The sequence below is a fragment of the Hemitrygon akajei genome, chromosome 11 (assembly GCF_048418815.1).
Source record: "Hemitrygon akajei chromosome 11, sHemAka1.3, whole genome shotgun sequence".
NCBI lineage: Eukaryota > Metazoa > Chordata > Chondrichthyes > Myliobatiformes > Dasyatidae > Hemitrygon > Hemitrygon akajei.
This window is the reverse complement of record NC_133134.1, coordinates 2,356,146-2,371,513: the sequence shown is the minus strand read 5'-3', so window position 1 is coordinate 2,371,513 and position 15,368 is coordinate 2,356,146. Positions and strand designations below refer to the sequence as shown.

Genomic DNA, 15,368 nt, shown 5'->3' with positions numbered 1-15,368 from the left:
CTTATTAATTCCACCCTCTATACAAGTGGTGGGGAGAAGGCTTTGTGCCTCTCCAGTTTTGTTTTTGTTTTTTATCTGACGTGGAGTTGGCCTCTCTGCCCTTTGAGTCACACTGCTCCAGCAACCACATAACCCTAGTTAACCCTAACCCATCATGGGATAATATATAATCACCGATTAGCCTACCTGGTAGTCACTGGATTGTTAAAGGAAACGAGCAGCCATGGAAAACCATGTATTCTACGGGGAGGTCATACAGACTCTACTTTCAGAGGTCGCCGGGATTACACTCCGAACTCTGGAAAAGTGTCACACTATCTGCTATGCTGCCATGGCAGTTGTTCATGGAGAGAGAAGGTTCTTGGGAAGCTGAAAGGTCTGAAGGTAGACAAGTTACCTGGATCAGATGGTGTACATCCCAGAGTTCTGAAAGAGGTTGCCGAAGAGATCATACAGGAGCAGAATTGGGCCATTCAGCCCATCAAGTCTGCAGCCCGACTAGTGTCATTTAAAGCCTCAGCATTATCTCCTTGACTTTACATTCTATTCCCCTTGAAATAAATGCCAACATTGTATTTGTCTTCTTTACCACAGTCTCAACCTGTAAATTAACCTGAGAGTCTTGCATGAGGACTCCTTAGTCCCTCTGCACCTCTGATGTTTGAACCTTCTCCCCATAATAGTCTGCACTATTGTTCTTTTTACCAAAATGCATTATCATACATTTCCCAACACTCTATTCCATCTGCCACTTTTTTTTTGCCATTCTTTCAATTTGTTTAAGTCTTGCTGCAATTGCATTACTTTCTCAGCACTACCAACCCCTCCACCTATCTTTGTATCATCCAGAAGCTTTGTCACAAAGCTGTCATCTTCATTGTCTAAATCATTGACAAACAATGTGAAAAGTTGTGGTCCCAATACTGATCCCTGAGGAACACCACTAGTCACCAGCAGCCAACCAGAAAAGACCCCCTTTACTCCCACTCGCTGCCTCCTGGCAGTCAGCCATTCCTCTATCCGTGGTAGTATCTTTCCTGTAACCCCATAAGATTTTAACTTGTTAAGCAGCCTCATGTGCGGCACCGTATCAAATATCTTCTGAAAATCCAAGTAAATAACATCCACTGTTTTTCCTTTGTCCACCCTGCTGGTTACTACCTCGAAGAAAACTAACAGATCTGTTAGGCACGATTTCTCTTTACAGAAACCTTGCTGACTTTGACTTACTTTATCATTAGTCTCCAAGTACCCCAGAACCTCATCTTTAATAATAGTGTAACACCTGTGTAGCACCGGTCTTATCTCACGTGACTGGTTGCTGCACTCCTTATGAGAAAATCAAATGACTACACCTAGTAGGCTAGTAGGCCATTAGAAGCTCCAGATATCGGAAGGAGGTAGTGAATAGAAAATACACAATTCTGGAGGCAAGTTTTGTTTATTAAAATTAGTACATACAAAATATTTACATGAGTAAGAACAAATCAAAATTCTGACATTCTGTTTAGGTTCCAAATCTCAGATATCAAACAAAACAATATAACCATATAACAATTACAGCACAGAAACAGGCCTTCTAGTCCATGCCGACGCTTACACTCACCTAGTCCCACTGGCCCGCACTCAGCCCATAACCCTCCATTCCTTTCCTGTCCATATACCTATCCAATTTTACTTTAAATGACAATACTGAACCTGCCTCTACCACTTCTACTGGAAGCTCGTTCCACACAGCTACCACTCTCTGAGTAAAGAAATTCCCCCTCATACTACCCTTAAACTTTTGCCCCCTAACTCTCAAAGGCAAATTCCTTTTTAGTTAGAATCAGTGAGATTCATTAGAATAACCTTAATTACTCCAATTTCTTTAACTAATTCACTATAGTGTTATTCCCCATTTAAAGGTTTACAGACTAACCTTTCCTTTTTATTTATCCCTAGTTAGTTTGAAAATTAATTGAAATCCTATTCGTAAGTACTATAGTTAACTTCGGTTTCAGTTCCAGGCAGTATGTCTACAAATTCAAATATTAAAATTTATATACACACACACACACACAGCTTAACTCATTTCAAAACAATTCTTCAACATCACAACTTTTAAACAAAGTAAATCTCATTCGGAAACTTAAGGTCTTTGAAAAAATAATCAGATCTTGCAGAAAATCAAATTCAGATCCTTCGAATAAAATAAACTTGTATATCCAACCATATTAAATCCTTAAATATTTCATTCCTGAGCAGGTTATTCGATCTTGGATCACCATTTTGTTTCTTGTTTCATTGGGTGAAATAGTTGATCATCCATGGAAAGTCAATTGACATAACTTACACAACAAAAAGCCTGACCAAAATCCCATAGTAATTTAACAGAACTAATTCTCGGTTACACAGTAGAGATCTTGGACACTTGTCTCTGTCGATATTGTCTCGTTACAGCTGTTATCTGTTGTAGCCGTAGCTCCAATAGATTTTTTAATTGCTACTGTCTTTCCTCCAGGGTTTCACCCTGAGATTTTCAAGAAGTAGGGTAGAGATCCTCACTACTAATTCCACTTTTAACTGTTTATATCTTTAATAGTTTGCTGCGTTTCTCTCGCTTTCCCGCCTGAGTCAGCCACACGTCATTCTCACATAGCTCCCCCCTCATTCTAATTTTTTTTAAAATTCAGTAAACCTCGTTTTCATCCCTCCACAAGTGGAACTTTCTAACATTACCTCTTTGGGTTACAATAGACTCCAACACTTTCCCAACCACTGAGGTTAGGCTAACTGGCCTAAAATTTCCTTTCTTTTGCCTTCCTCCCTTCTTAAAGAGTGGAGTGACATTTGCAATCTTCCAGTCCTCCGGGACCATGCCAGAATCAAGTGATTCTTGTAAGATCATGACCAATGCATCCTTAATCTCTACAGCAACTTCTCTCAGGACTCTGGGATGTAGTCCATCTGTCCTAGGTGACTTATCCACCTCAAGACCTCAGAGTTTACCTAGCACTTTTTCCTTTGTAATAGCAATGGCTTTCACTCCTGCTCCCTGACACTCACGGACCTCTGGCCCACTGCTAGTGTCTTCCACAGTGAAGACAGATGCAAAGTACCCATTAAGTTCATCTGCCATTTCTTTGTCCCCCATTACTACCTCACCAGCATCATTTTCCAGTGGTCCAATATCAACTCTCACCTCCCTTTTATTCTTTATATAACTGAAAAAAACTTTTGGTATCCTGCTTTATATTATTGGCTAGTCTGCCCTCATATTTCATCTTTTCCCTTCTTATAGCTTTTTAGTTGCTTTTTGTTGGATTTTAAAAGTTTCCCAATCATCCAACTTTCCACTCACTTTTGCTACCTTATCTGCTCCATATCTTATGGTTCCATATTCTATTATCCACTGGGTGAAAAATAATCCCTGTCTTTTGTTCTCCTCTTCCTACTGACTGAATTACATCTGTGTCCCAAGATGCTACTCTTTCTGCAAAGGGAAATCAGCCTTTTCTGTCACCTATCCAGGTTTCTGATAATTTTATACACCTCATTTAAACATTTTCAGTATCTTTTCTAAACAAAACCCCACTCTTCTGGTTTTGGTATCAGAGTGGTACAGCAAAGCGAGTGGACGTGGAGATGGTGCATGCGATAGTGGGAGAGTCCAGGACCAGAGAGCACAGCCTCAATATACAAGGGTGTATCTTTAGAGCAGAGATGAGGAGGTATTTCTTTAGCCAGAGTTCAAGTTCAAATGCAATTGTCGTTCAACCATACACATGAAAACAGCCAAACGAAACAAGGTTCCTCCGGGTCAAAGTGCAAAACGTAGCACACTTCATATTTTGCACATAGAATGCCAATAAAAAGTATTCACCCCTTGGAAGTTTTCATATTTTATTGTTTTACAACATTGAATCACAGTGGATTTAATTTGCCTTTTTTAACAGTGAACAACAGAAAAGACTCTTTCCTGTTGAAGCAAAAACAAATTTCTACAAATTGGTCTAAATTTCTTAGAATTATTAAACACAAAATAATTGATTGCATAATTACTCACCCCTTCAAGTCAGTATTTAGTAGATGCACCTTTGCCAGCAATTACAGCCTTGAGTCTGTGTGGTTAGGTCTCTATCAGCTTTGCACATCTGGACACTGCAATTTTTCCCTATTCTTCTTTACAAAACTGCCCAAACTCTCCCAGTTTGCATGGGGATCATGAGTGAACAGCCCTTTTCAAGTCCAGCCACAAATTCCCAATTGGGTTGAGGTCATGACTCTGAATTGGCCACTCCAGGACATTATTTTCTTGTTTTTAAGCCATTCCTGTGTAGCTTTGGCTTTATGCTGGGGTCATTGTTTTGTTTGAAAAACAATCTTCTCCCACATCACAGTTCTGTCGCAGACTGGTAGATTGCATCAGGTTTCCCTCCAGGATTTCACCGTATTTTGCTGCCTTCATTTTACCTTCTACCTTCAGGCCTTCCTGAGCCTGCTGCAGTGAAGCATCCCCACAGCATGATGCAGCCACCACCATGCTTCACGGTAGGGATGGTGTGTTTTTGCTGATGTTCAGTGTTTGGTTTACACCAAACATAGCATTTAGCCTGATGACCAAAAAGCTCAAATTTTGGTTTCATCAAACCATAGAAACTTCTTCCAGCTGACTTCAGAGTCTCCCACGTGCCTTCTGGCAAACTCTAACCAAAATTTCTTGAGAGTTTTTTTTCCAACAATGGCTTTCTCTTTGCCACTCTCCCAAAAAGCTGCAATTGTTGAAGCACCCAAGCAATAGCTGCAGTCTCTCCCATCTCAGCCACTGAAGCTTGTCACTCCTCCAGAGTTGTCATAGGTCTTTCTCTTGCAAAGTCACTCAGTTTTTGAGGATGGCCTGATCTAGGCAGATTTACAGCTGTGCCATATTCTTTCCATTTCTTGATGATTGGCTTAACTGTCCTTCAACGGATATTCAGCAACTTGGAAATTTTCTTGCATCCATCTCCTGACTTGTGCTTTTCATTAACCTTTTAATGGAGTTGCTTGGAGTGACTGCACACGATGATCTCCATTTAACTAATTATGTGACTTCTAAAACCAATTGGCTGTACCAGTGATGATTTAGTGTGTCATATTAAAGAGGTGAATACTTATGCAATCAATTATTTTGTGCTTTATATTTGAAATTAATTTAGATCACTATGTAGAGATTTGTTTTCACTTTAACACAAAAGAGTCTTTTTCAGTTGATCAGTGTCAAAAAACACAGATTAACTCCACTGTGATTCAATGTTGTAAAACAGTATTCACCCAAGGGAGGGGATTGAATACTTTTTATATGCATTGTAGGATTACATTAATAAAAACTACATACGGTTGCATAACCGTAAAAGGTAATGTATCCCAAGTCCCTGAATACCATGGCTTGTAGATTGATGGAGCATGGAATCTGTGGACTTTATTGCCAAAGACAGCTGTGGAGGCCAAGTCATTGGGTATAATTAAAGCAGAGGTTGATAGGTTCCGGGATAGTAAGGTCGTCAAAGGTTATAGGGAGAAGGCAGGAGAATGGGGTTGGGATGGAAAATAAATCAACCATGATGGAATGGCAGAGCAGACTCAATGGGCCGAATTGCTTACTTCTGCTTCTATGTCTTAAGGTCCAAACAGGCCATTCAGCCCAATCAATCCATGCTGATTCATGGGTACTCTATTCATGGTATTAATCCCATCTTCCAGCACTTGGGGTATAAAATCTTGCCTGAGCTATTCGTGTGCTCATCCAGACACTTCTTCCATTTTGTCAGCTTCAACCACTTTCTCAGGCCGTGCGTTCCAGGTACTCACTGATCACAGATAACAGGCTTACGGAACCTTGGTTATGAGAGGTATTGAGGCCTGGATTAAGAAAAAGGTGGCAGTGCACTGCCGGTAGAGGCCGCAAGGAACAAACGAGGCATTTGAAGAGTATAAGAGATGCACTCGAGGGAAACCAGGAGGGCTAAAAAAAAGGCATGAGGTTGCTCTTGCAAGGTGAAGAAAAATCCAAAAAATGTCTATAGTTATATTAAGAGCAAAAGAATAGCAAGGGTCAAAATTGCCCCTGGAGCATCAGAGTGGTAATCTATGCTTGCAGCCAAAAGAGATGGGGTGTTTGCAGTCTTGAGGCAAATTAGGGTGGATAAACCCCCAGCGCCTGATAAGGTATTCCCTTCCTGTGGGACGCTAGTGCTGAAATTGAAGGAGTCCTTGCAGGGATATTTAAATTGTCCTTGAGGTGCTGGAGGATTGGAATATAGCTAATGTTGTTCTGTTGTTTAAGAAAGGCTCTAAGAATAAAGCAGGAATTTATAGGCTGGTGAGCCTGACATCAGTAGTGGACAGTTATTAGAAGGTATTCCAAGAGACCAGATATATAAGTATTTGGATAGACAGGGGCTGATTAGGAATAGTCAACATGGCTTTGTGTGTGGCTGTCCTGCCTAACCAATTGTTACAAGAATCACCCCTTGTAATAATGATCAGTGAGGCACAGAGAATCTGTATTTACCGACAAGTAACTTATCATCTTCACAACTAGAAAGTACATGGGGTTCACAAGCTAACTCCCTGTGTGCTCTACCACTAGAATCCCTGACCCTCCATGAAAAGTTTATGAAGAAAAAAGATATTACCCAGGAAAGGAGTCTATGCTGGCCAGATTTTCCTCATGGTCCCGATCTCCACGTGTCCGTGGGGTCCTCCTTATCCGCGATGGTCGGTCTCTGGTTACTGGAGAGTTATCGCCCCTGCGTATTTGGAGCTCCTGACCCTTAAAGTGTTCTTCATCAGTTGAACTGTTGGATCTCCACCCCATTGGCTCAAGGTCACCTAACCAACTTGGGTCACCTTCTTACTGGTCATTGTACAGGGCTACAACCAACAACCAAAATTGTTTCATGGTTCTGTCCACCCCAGCCGATATATTTGTGTCTTTCAACTCTGACTGGTCCAAAGCAGATAGATGAGACAACCCAGGCAGCATCCAGCAAGATTACAGATTGCTGATTTGGTAGATACTTAGGGAGGATATGAGAGGGAGCTTCTTCACTCAGAATCATAGTCATAAAGAACTACAGCACAGAAACAGAATGTTTGGACCAGCTAATCCGTGTCAAATATATTCTGTCTAATCCTATTGAGCTGCAACTGGACCATAGCCCTCCAGAGCACCCCCCCCCCCATCCATGCAATACATAGAGGTACCAACTAGAGAAGGGGCAGTGTTGGATCTTCTGTCAGGGAATGAGATAGGTCAGCTGATGGACGTATGTGTTGGGGAGCACTTCTGGTCCAGTGATCGCAATACCATTAGCTTCAATATAATTATGGAGAAGGATAGGACTGGAACCAGGGTTGAGATTTTTGTTTGGAGAAAGGCTAACTTTGAGGAGATGCAAAAGGATTTAGAAGGAGTGGATTGGGACAATTTGTTTTATGGGAAGGATGTAATAGAGAAATGGAGGCCACTTAAAGGTGAAATTTTGAGGGTACAGAATCTTTATGTTCCTGTTAGGTTGAAAGGAAAGGTTGAAAGTTTGAGAGCGTCATGGTTTTCAAGGTTATTGGAAACTTGGTTCGGAAAAAGAGGGAGATCTACAATAAATATAGGCAGCATGGAGTAAATGAGGTGCTCAAGGAATATAAAGAATGTAAAAAGAATCTTAAGAAAGAAATTAGAAAAGCTAAAAGAAGATACGAGGTTGCTTTGGTAAGTAAGGTGAAAATAAATCCAAAGGGTTTCTACAGTTATATTAATAGCAAAAGAATAGTGAGGGATAAAATTGGTCCCTTAGAGAAACAGAGTGGACAACTATGTGTGGAGCCAAAAGAGATGGGGGAGATTTTGAACAATTTCTTTTCTTCGGTATTCACTAAGGAGAAGGATATTGAATTGTGTAAGGTAAGGGAAACAAGTAGGGAAGTTATGGAAACTACGACAATTAAAGAGGAGGAAGTACTGGCGCTTTTAAGGAATATAAAAGTGGATAAGTCTCCAGGTCTTGACAGGATATTCCCTAGGACCTTGAGGGAAGTTGGTGTAGAAATAGCAGGGGCTCTGATAGAAATATTTCAAATGTCATTAGAAACGGGGATGGTGTCGGAGGATTGGCGTATTGCTCATGTAGTTCCATTGTTTAAAAAGGGTTCTAAGAGTAAACCTCGCAATTATCAGCCTGTATGTTTGACGTCAGTGGTGGGTAAATTAATAGAAAGTATTCTTAGAGATGGTATATACAATTATCTGGATAGACAGGGTCTGATTAGGAACAGTCAGCATGGATTTGTGCGTGGAAGGTCATGTTTGACAAATCTTATTGAATTTTTTGAAGAGGTTACGAGGAAAGTTGACGAGGGTAAAGCAGTGGATATTGTCTATATGGACTTCAGTAAGGCCTTTAACAAGGTTCCACACGGAAGGTTAGTTAGGAAGGTTCAATCGTTAGGTATTAATATGGAAGTAGTAAAATGGATTCAACAGTGGCTAGATGGGAGATGCCAGAAAGTAGTGGTGGATAACTGTTTGTCAGGTTGGAGGCCGGTGACTAGTGGTGTGCCTCAGGGATCTGTACTGGGTCCAATGTTGTTTGTCATATACATTAATGATCTGGATGATACGGTGGTAAATTGGATTAGTAAGTATGCAGATGATACTAAGGTAGGTGGCGTTGTGGATAATGAAGTAGGTTTTCAAAGCTTGCAGAGAGATTTAGGCCAGTTAGAAGAGTGGGCTGAGCGATGGCAGATGGAGTTTAATGCTGTTAAGTGTGAGGTGCTACATTTTGGTAGGACTAATCAAAATAGGACATTCATGGTAAATGGTAGGGCATTAAAGAATGCAGTAGAACAGAGTGATCTAGGAATAATGGTGCATAGTTCCCTGAAGGTGGAATCTCATGTGGATAGGGTGGTGAAGAAAGCTTTTGGTATGCTGGCCTTTATAAATCAGAGTATTGAGTATAGGAGTTGGGATGTAATGTTAAAATTGTACAAGGCATTGGTAAGGCCGAATTTGGAATATTGTGTACAGTTCTGGTCACCGAATTGTAGGAAAGATATCAACAAAATAAAGAAATTACAGAGAAGATTTACTAGAATGTTACCTGGGTTTCAGCACCTAAGTTACAGGGAAAGGTTGAACAAGTTAGGTCTTTATTCTTTGGAACGTAGAAGGTTGAGAGGGGACTTGATAGAGGTATTTAAAATAATGAGGGGGATAGATAGAGTTGACGTGGATAGGCTTTTTCCATTGAGAGTAGGGGAGATTCAAACAAGAGGACATGATTTGAGAGTTAGGGGGCAAAAGTTTAACGGTAACACAAGGGGAAATTTCTTTACTCAGAGAGTGTAGCTGTGTGGAATGAGCTTCCAGTAGAAGTGGTAGAGGCAGGTTCGGTATTGTCATTTAAAGTAAAATTGGATAGGTATATGGACAGGAAAGGAATGGAGGGTTATGGGCTGAGTGCGGGCCAGTGGGACTAGGTGAGTGTAAGTGTTGGCATGGACTAGAAGGGCTGAGATGGCCTGTTTCTGTGCTGTAATTGTTATATACTTATCCAAACTTCTCTTCAATGTTGAAATTAAACCTGCGTGCACCACTTGTACTGACAGCTCGTTCCACACCCTCATCACCTTCTGAGGAAGAAGTTCCATCTCAGATTCCACTTAAATATTTCACATTTCACTCTGAATATATGACCTCTAATTCTGGTCTCACCAACCTCGAAGGAAAGGCCTGCTTGCATTTACCCCCTCTATACCACTCACAATTTTGTATACCTCTATCAAATCTCACCTCATTCTTCTACACTCCAGGGAATAAGGTCCTAACCTCTTCAGCATTTCCCGATAATTCAGGTCCTTAAGTTCCAGCAACATCCTTGTAAATTTCCTCTATACTTTTTCAATTTTATTGATATTTTTCCTGTAGGAAAGTGACCAGAATTACACATAATAGTCTGTAACTATCTGGTTAAATGTCTTCTTCTTCTTTTTCTTTGTTTTTCATTCCTCATGTGTTAGGGGACAGTTAGTGCCATGAGAATGACTCCAGGGATGGTGTTATGTCCGTTGTGTAAGATGTGGGAATTCTGTGAGTCCCACAGTCTCCCAGATAATTACACCTGCACCAGCTGCACTGAGCTGCAGCTCCTCAGAGAACGTGTTAAGGAACTGGAGCTGCAGCTCAATAACCTTTGACTCATTTGGGAGAATGAGGAGGTGATGGACAGGAGCTACAGGGAGGTAGTCACCCCTAGGTTGCAGGAGACAGGCAACTGGGTGACTGTCAGGAAAAGGAAAGGAAATGGGCAGTCAGTACAGAGTACCCAGTGGATATCCCTCTCAATAATAAGTAAACTGTTTTAGATACTATTGAGAAGGACAATCTACCGGGGGTAGCCACAGCAACTTGGGCTATTGGATTGAGTTTCGCTCTGTGGCTCAGAAAAGAAAGGTAAAGAGGACTGCTGTAGTGACAGGAGATTCCATAGTTAAAGGAATAGAGATGAGATTCTGTGGACATCCGGATGGTGTGTTGTCTCCCTGACGTTAGGATCAGGTGCACAGTTTTCTAAAAAGGGAGGGTGAGCAGCCAGAGGTCTCGGTACATAGTGGCTCCAATGACATAGATAGGAAAGGCAAGGACGTCTTGAAGAGAGATTGTAGGGAACTAGGTAGGAAGCTGAAAAGCAGAACTGCCAGGGTAGTTTCTGGTTTGCTGACTGTGCCACACACTAATGAGGGCACGAATAGGAGCTTTTGATAGATAAATGTGTGGCTGAGGGACTGGTGTGGAGGGCAGAAGTTCAGATTTCTGGATCATTGGGATCACTTCTGTGGAAGGTATGACCTGCACAAAAGGGACAGGTTACATCTGAACCTCAGGAGAACCAATGTCCTTGTGGGCAAGTTTGCTAGAACTTTTGTGGAGTGTTTAAACTAATTTGGCAGGAGGATGAGAACCATAGTGATAGGGCATATAACAGAGCAAATATTAATGGGAAGTTAGGGGATTGGGAAGCTTTTAAAAGCAACAGAAGGCAATTTAAAAATCATTAAGAAGGTAAAGATGGAATATGAAAGTAAGCTAGACAATAATATTAACGAGGGTTTTAAAAGTTTCTTCAGATACATATAGGTGTAAAAGAGAAGCGAGAGCGGATTTTGGACTGCTGAAAATCGATACTGGAGAGGTAGTAATGGGGGACAATGAAATGGCACACAAACTGAATAAATATTTTGCATCAGTTTTCACTGTGGAAGACACTAGGGGACATTGAGTGTGTGAAGTTACCATAAGTAAGTTCTGAAGGTAGATAAGTCACCTGGACCAGATGGTGTACACCCCAGAGTTCTGAAAGAGGTACTGAAAAGATTGTGGAGGCATCAGTAATGATCTTTCAAGTATCATTAGATTGTGGAATGGTTCCGGAAGACTGGAAAACCGCAAATGTCACTCCACTCTTCAAGAAGGGAAAGAAGCAGAAGAAAATAAATTATAGGTCAGTTAGTCTGATCTCAGTGGTTGGGAAGATGTTGGAGTCAATTATTAAGGATGAGATCTCAGAGTATTTGGAGGCACATGATAAAATAGGCTGTAGTCAGCATGATTTCCCAAGGGAAAGTCTTGCCAGACTAATCTGTTAAGAATCCTTTGAAGAAGTAACAAACAGGATAGACAAAGGAGAATTGGTTGATGTTGTGTATTTGGATTTCCAGAAGGCCTTTGACAAGATGCCTTACATGAGGCACAGGAAGGATTGGAGTATGGATAAAGCAGTGGCTGATTGTCAGGAGGCAAAAAGTGGGAATAAAGGGAACCGTTTCTGACTGGCTGCCAGTGACTAGAGGTGTTTCACAGGAGTCTGTGTTGGGACCGATTCTTCTTATGTTATATGTGAATGATTTGGATGATGGAATTGATGGCTTTGTTGCACAGTTTGCAGATCATATGCAGATAGGGTGAGAGGCAGGTAGTTTTGAGGAAGTAGAAAGACTACAGAAGGACGTAGACAGATTAGGAGAGTGGGCAAAGAAATGGCAGATGGAATACAGTGTCGGGAAGTGTATGGTCATGCACTTTATCAGAAGAAATTAAAGGGTTGACTAATTTCTAAGTGGAGAGAAAATACAAAAAATGGAGCTGCAAAGGGACTTGGGAGTCCTTGTGCAGGAATCCCTAAAGGTTAACTTGCAGGTTGCATCTGTGGTGAGGGAGGTGAATGCAATGTTAGCATTCATTTCCAGAGCACTAGAATATAAATGTAAGGATGTAATGTTGAGACTTTATAGAGCACTGGTGAGGCTTCATGGAGAATTGTGAGCAAGTTTGGACCTCTTATCTTAGAATAAATGTGCTCAAATGGAGAGGGTTGGAAGGAGGTTCACGAAAATGATTCTAGGATTGAACAGCTTGTCTTATGAAGAGTGTTTGATGGCTCTGCGACTGTATTCACTGGAATTGAAAGGTATCATTGAAACCTATTGAATGGTGGAAGGCCTGGATAGAGTGGATGTGGAGAAGATGATTCCTGTGGTGGGAGAGTCTAAGACTAGAGGACACAGCCTCAGAATAGAGGGGCATCCTTTCAGAACAGAGATAAGGAGGAATTTATTTAGCTAAACTGTGGTGAATCTGTGGAATTTATTGTCACTGATGGCTGTGGATGGCCAAGTCATTGAGTACATTTAAAGTGGAGGTTGATGGGTTCTTGATTAGTAAAGGTGTCAAACATCATGGGAAGAAGGCAGGAGAATGGGGTTGAGAGAGAAAATAAATCAGCCATGACTGAATAGTGGAGCAAACTCGATGGGACAAAGAGCTCCTGTCTTGTTGGCTTATGGATCGTCAACGTAATTTTATTGAGGGGAATCCCGTCTGCCTAACCTGATTGAATGTTTTCAGGAGACGAGTCAGTTCATCAATAAGAATAATGAGGTTGGTGTAATCTACAGGGACTTCAGTAAAGCTTTTGGGTATGAGCTTTGGCAATAATTATATTTAAGTTCTCAGTAAAGGAATGGTAGATCTCTGAGCATCTGATTCGCTGCTGTCTTGACGGTGCAGTGGCTCAGTGTAACACAGATTTAATTCATTTCTTAAAGGTTGGAGAATAACCAGTTCAAAGACAATGTGATGGATTTACTGGGGAGCCTGCTAAGTGCAAAGGACTGTCAAATCAGCAAGATCAGGTACGTCTACCTCTGAACACCTTCCCCTGGGGCACTCTCAGTCATTGCTGTTGTACCCAGCACCCCAGCCATTACTACCCAGCAGGCAAGGCTGGGTATAGCTCACTACAGTCTACAAAGTGAGGCAACAAAGTCAGTAGAAATAAAAAGTGCAATTGAAATATCTTAAACACAGAATTAGAATCGTCAGACCTTCCCAGTAATACTCTGGGATTGCAGAAGTTGCTAATTTCCTACAAATCTGGACTACATTATGCTGTACTTAACTCATCGGAACCAACCCTTCCTGCAGTGATCAGATGGCAGTGGGCATTGGCACTGAATTGGAGTTGGCATGGCCACTGGATTGGTGGATGTTGGTACTGGGTTCAAATAGTAGGGCATTGATGATGGAATGACAGTGGTAAGGATGGCATTAGCACTGGCCGTGGATAGCAGAGGGCATGCACAGGCACTGGCCTTGGCTGGGATGGCAGGTGGCATTTACACTGGCTGGGAAGATGTGAAGGCACTGGCACTGGCTGGAATAGCAGAGGGCACAAGGACTGGAGTGGTACTGGGTATTGGATCGGATAACAGTGGTCACAAGCATGAGATGGGATTGGCATTGGTCACAAGATCTGGGGTGCGGTAGCACTGGCACTGTGCTAGGAGTGTGTGGCTTGTCTGTGATGTGCAGGGTACCCATGGGGTTACTCTAACCTGGTCTTTGGATGTTTTTTGAGCAGCTTGGCTGAAAACCTGATCAGCAACCCGGGGGCGAAGGCAATTGCTCGGTCACTGATGGTGAACCGTACCCTGTCTGCTTTGGAGTAAGTACTCACTACTGAATGTGTTCAGCTGTTTCCCTCTCCTTTCACCATGTTTCATCCACTCACTGTTTCCCCACAGCCTGAGGAGCAACTCCATCGGACCCAAAGGAGCCAAGGCACTTGCTGATGCCTTGAAGATCAACCAGGGCCTGACCTTCCTCAAGTGAGTGAGTCTATGGACAGGGAGGGGAGGGTGAAGTGTAAGAGGAGGAAGGGGGTTGGTGAGGAGGGAAAGAAGAAGGACTGACTTCTCTGCTCAGTTTGTGCAGCTTCCTGTGGTGGTTGTGCTGTCTGCCTCTCACATCATGTGTGGTTTGAATAGAACTGAGCCGGATATGCAATATCTGATCAACTGAAAGAACAACTAAAGGTTTGCACCACACCTCTTATGGTGGTAGACCGGAAATATACAGTGTTAAGCAATCAGTAAGATTGAAAGAATGCAAAGAACATTTATAAGAATGTTGTCAGGACTGCATGATAGAAAAAGTAGAATAGTTTAGGACTTTAATCTTTGGAGTGTAGGAGAAAGAGGGGAGATTTGATAGATACACAAAATTATGAGGGGTATAGATAGACCATAGGACATAAGGAGCAAATTGTCCCATTAAGTCTGCTCTGCCATTCCATCATGGCTGATTTATTAACCCTCTCAACCCCATTCTCCTGCTTTCTCCCCGTAACCTTTGACGCCCTGACTAATCAAGAACCTCACCTCCACTTTCATTCGGAGGGTGATGAGAGTGTGGAATGAGCTGCCAATCTAAGTGGTGAACGTGGGCTCAACATTCAGCTGATGCTTGGATAAGTACATGGATGGGAGGGATAGACAGGACTATGGACCAGGTACGGGTCAGTGGGACTAGGCGGAATACAAGTTCAGCATGAATAAGATGGGCTGAAGGGCCTGTTTCAGTGCTGTAGTGTTCTATGACTCTTCTGCTTCCACTTTGACACCCTAGCTCTATTACAGATGTTCCCCATTCTCTCTGTACCCTCCATCATCTCCTTCTTTCAGCTTTTTTGACAAACTCCTTGACCAGAAAGCCCTGACTCTGTTTCTCCCGACCTGCCTATGGATAATACCTGACCTGGCCAGTCTGGTTGCACTTGGATCAGAAGGGTAGTCCATCAACTGCCACACTCACACTACTAACGTGCACCTTTTTCTCCCTGCAGCCTTCAGAATAATTTTGTTGGTGAAGATGGAGCGAAGTTCATAGCTGAGGCGCTTCACGTCAATCGGAAGCTGACCATTCTGAAGTAAGTCTTCCATTCATTGGCCATCTCCTGGATCCCACAATTTACCCTCAACTTTCAGCACAGTAATTTAAAATT

The 15,368-nt window shown here is 42.1% G+C and overlaps 1 protein-coding gene across 3 annotated transcripts in view; it reads left to right on the top strand.

Annotated features, from left to right (window-relative positions):
• Positions 1–15,368, top strand: part of nlrc3 (NLR family, CARD domain containing 3) — a 103,000-nt gene that overhangs the window by 57,371 nt on the left and 30,261 nt on the right. For all 3 annotated transcript variants that reach the window (XM_073060024.1, XM_073060025.1, XM_073060023.1), the window contains 4 exons: positions 13,132–13,218; positions 13,947–14,030; positions 14,110–14,193; positions 15,210–15,293. In XM_073060024.1, coding sequence (XP_072916125.1) covers positions 13,132–13,218; positions 13,947–14,030; positions 14,110–14,193; positions 15,210–15,293 — 339 coding nt within the window. The remainder of the gene's footprint in view (positions 1–13,131; positions 13,219–13,946; positions 14,031–14,109; positions 14,194–15,209; positions 15,294–15,368) is intronic.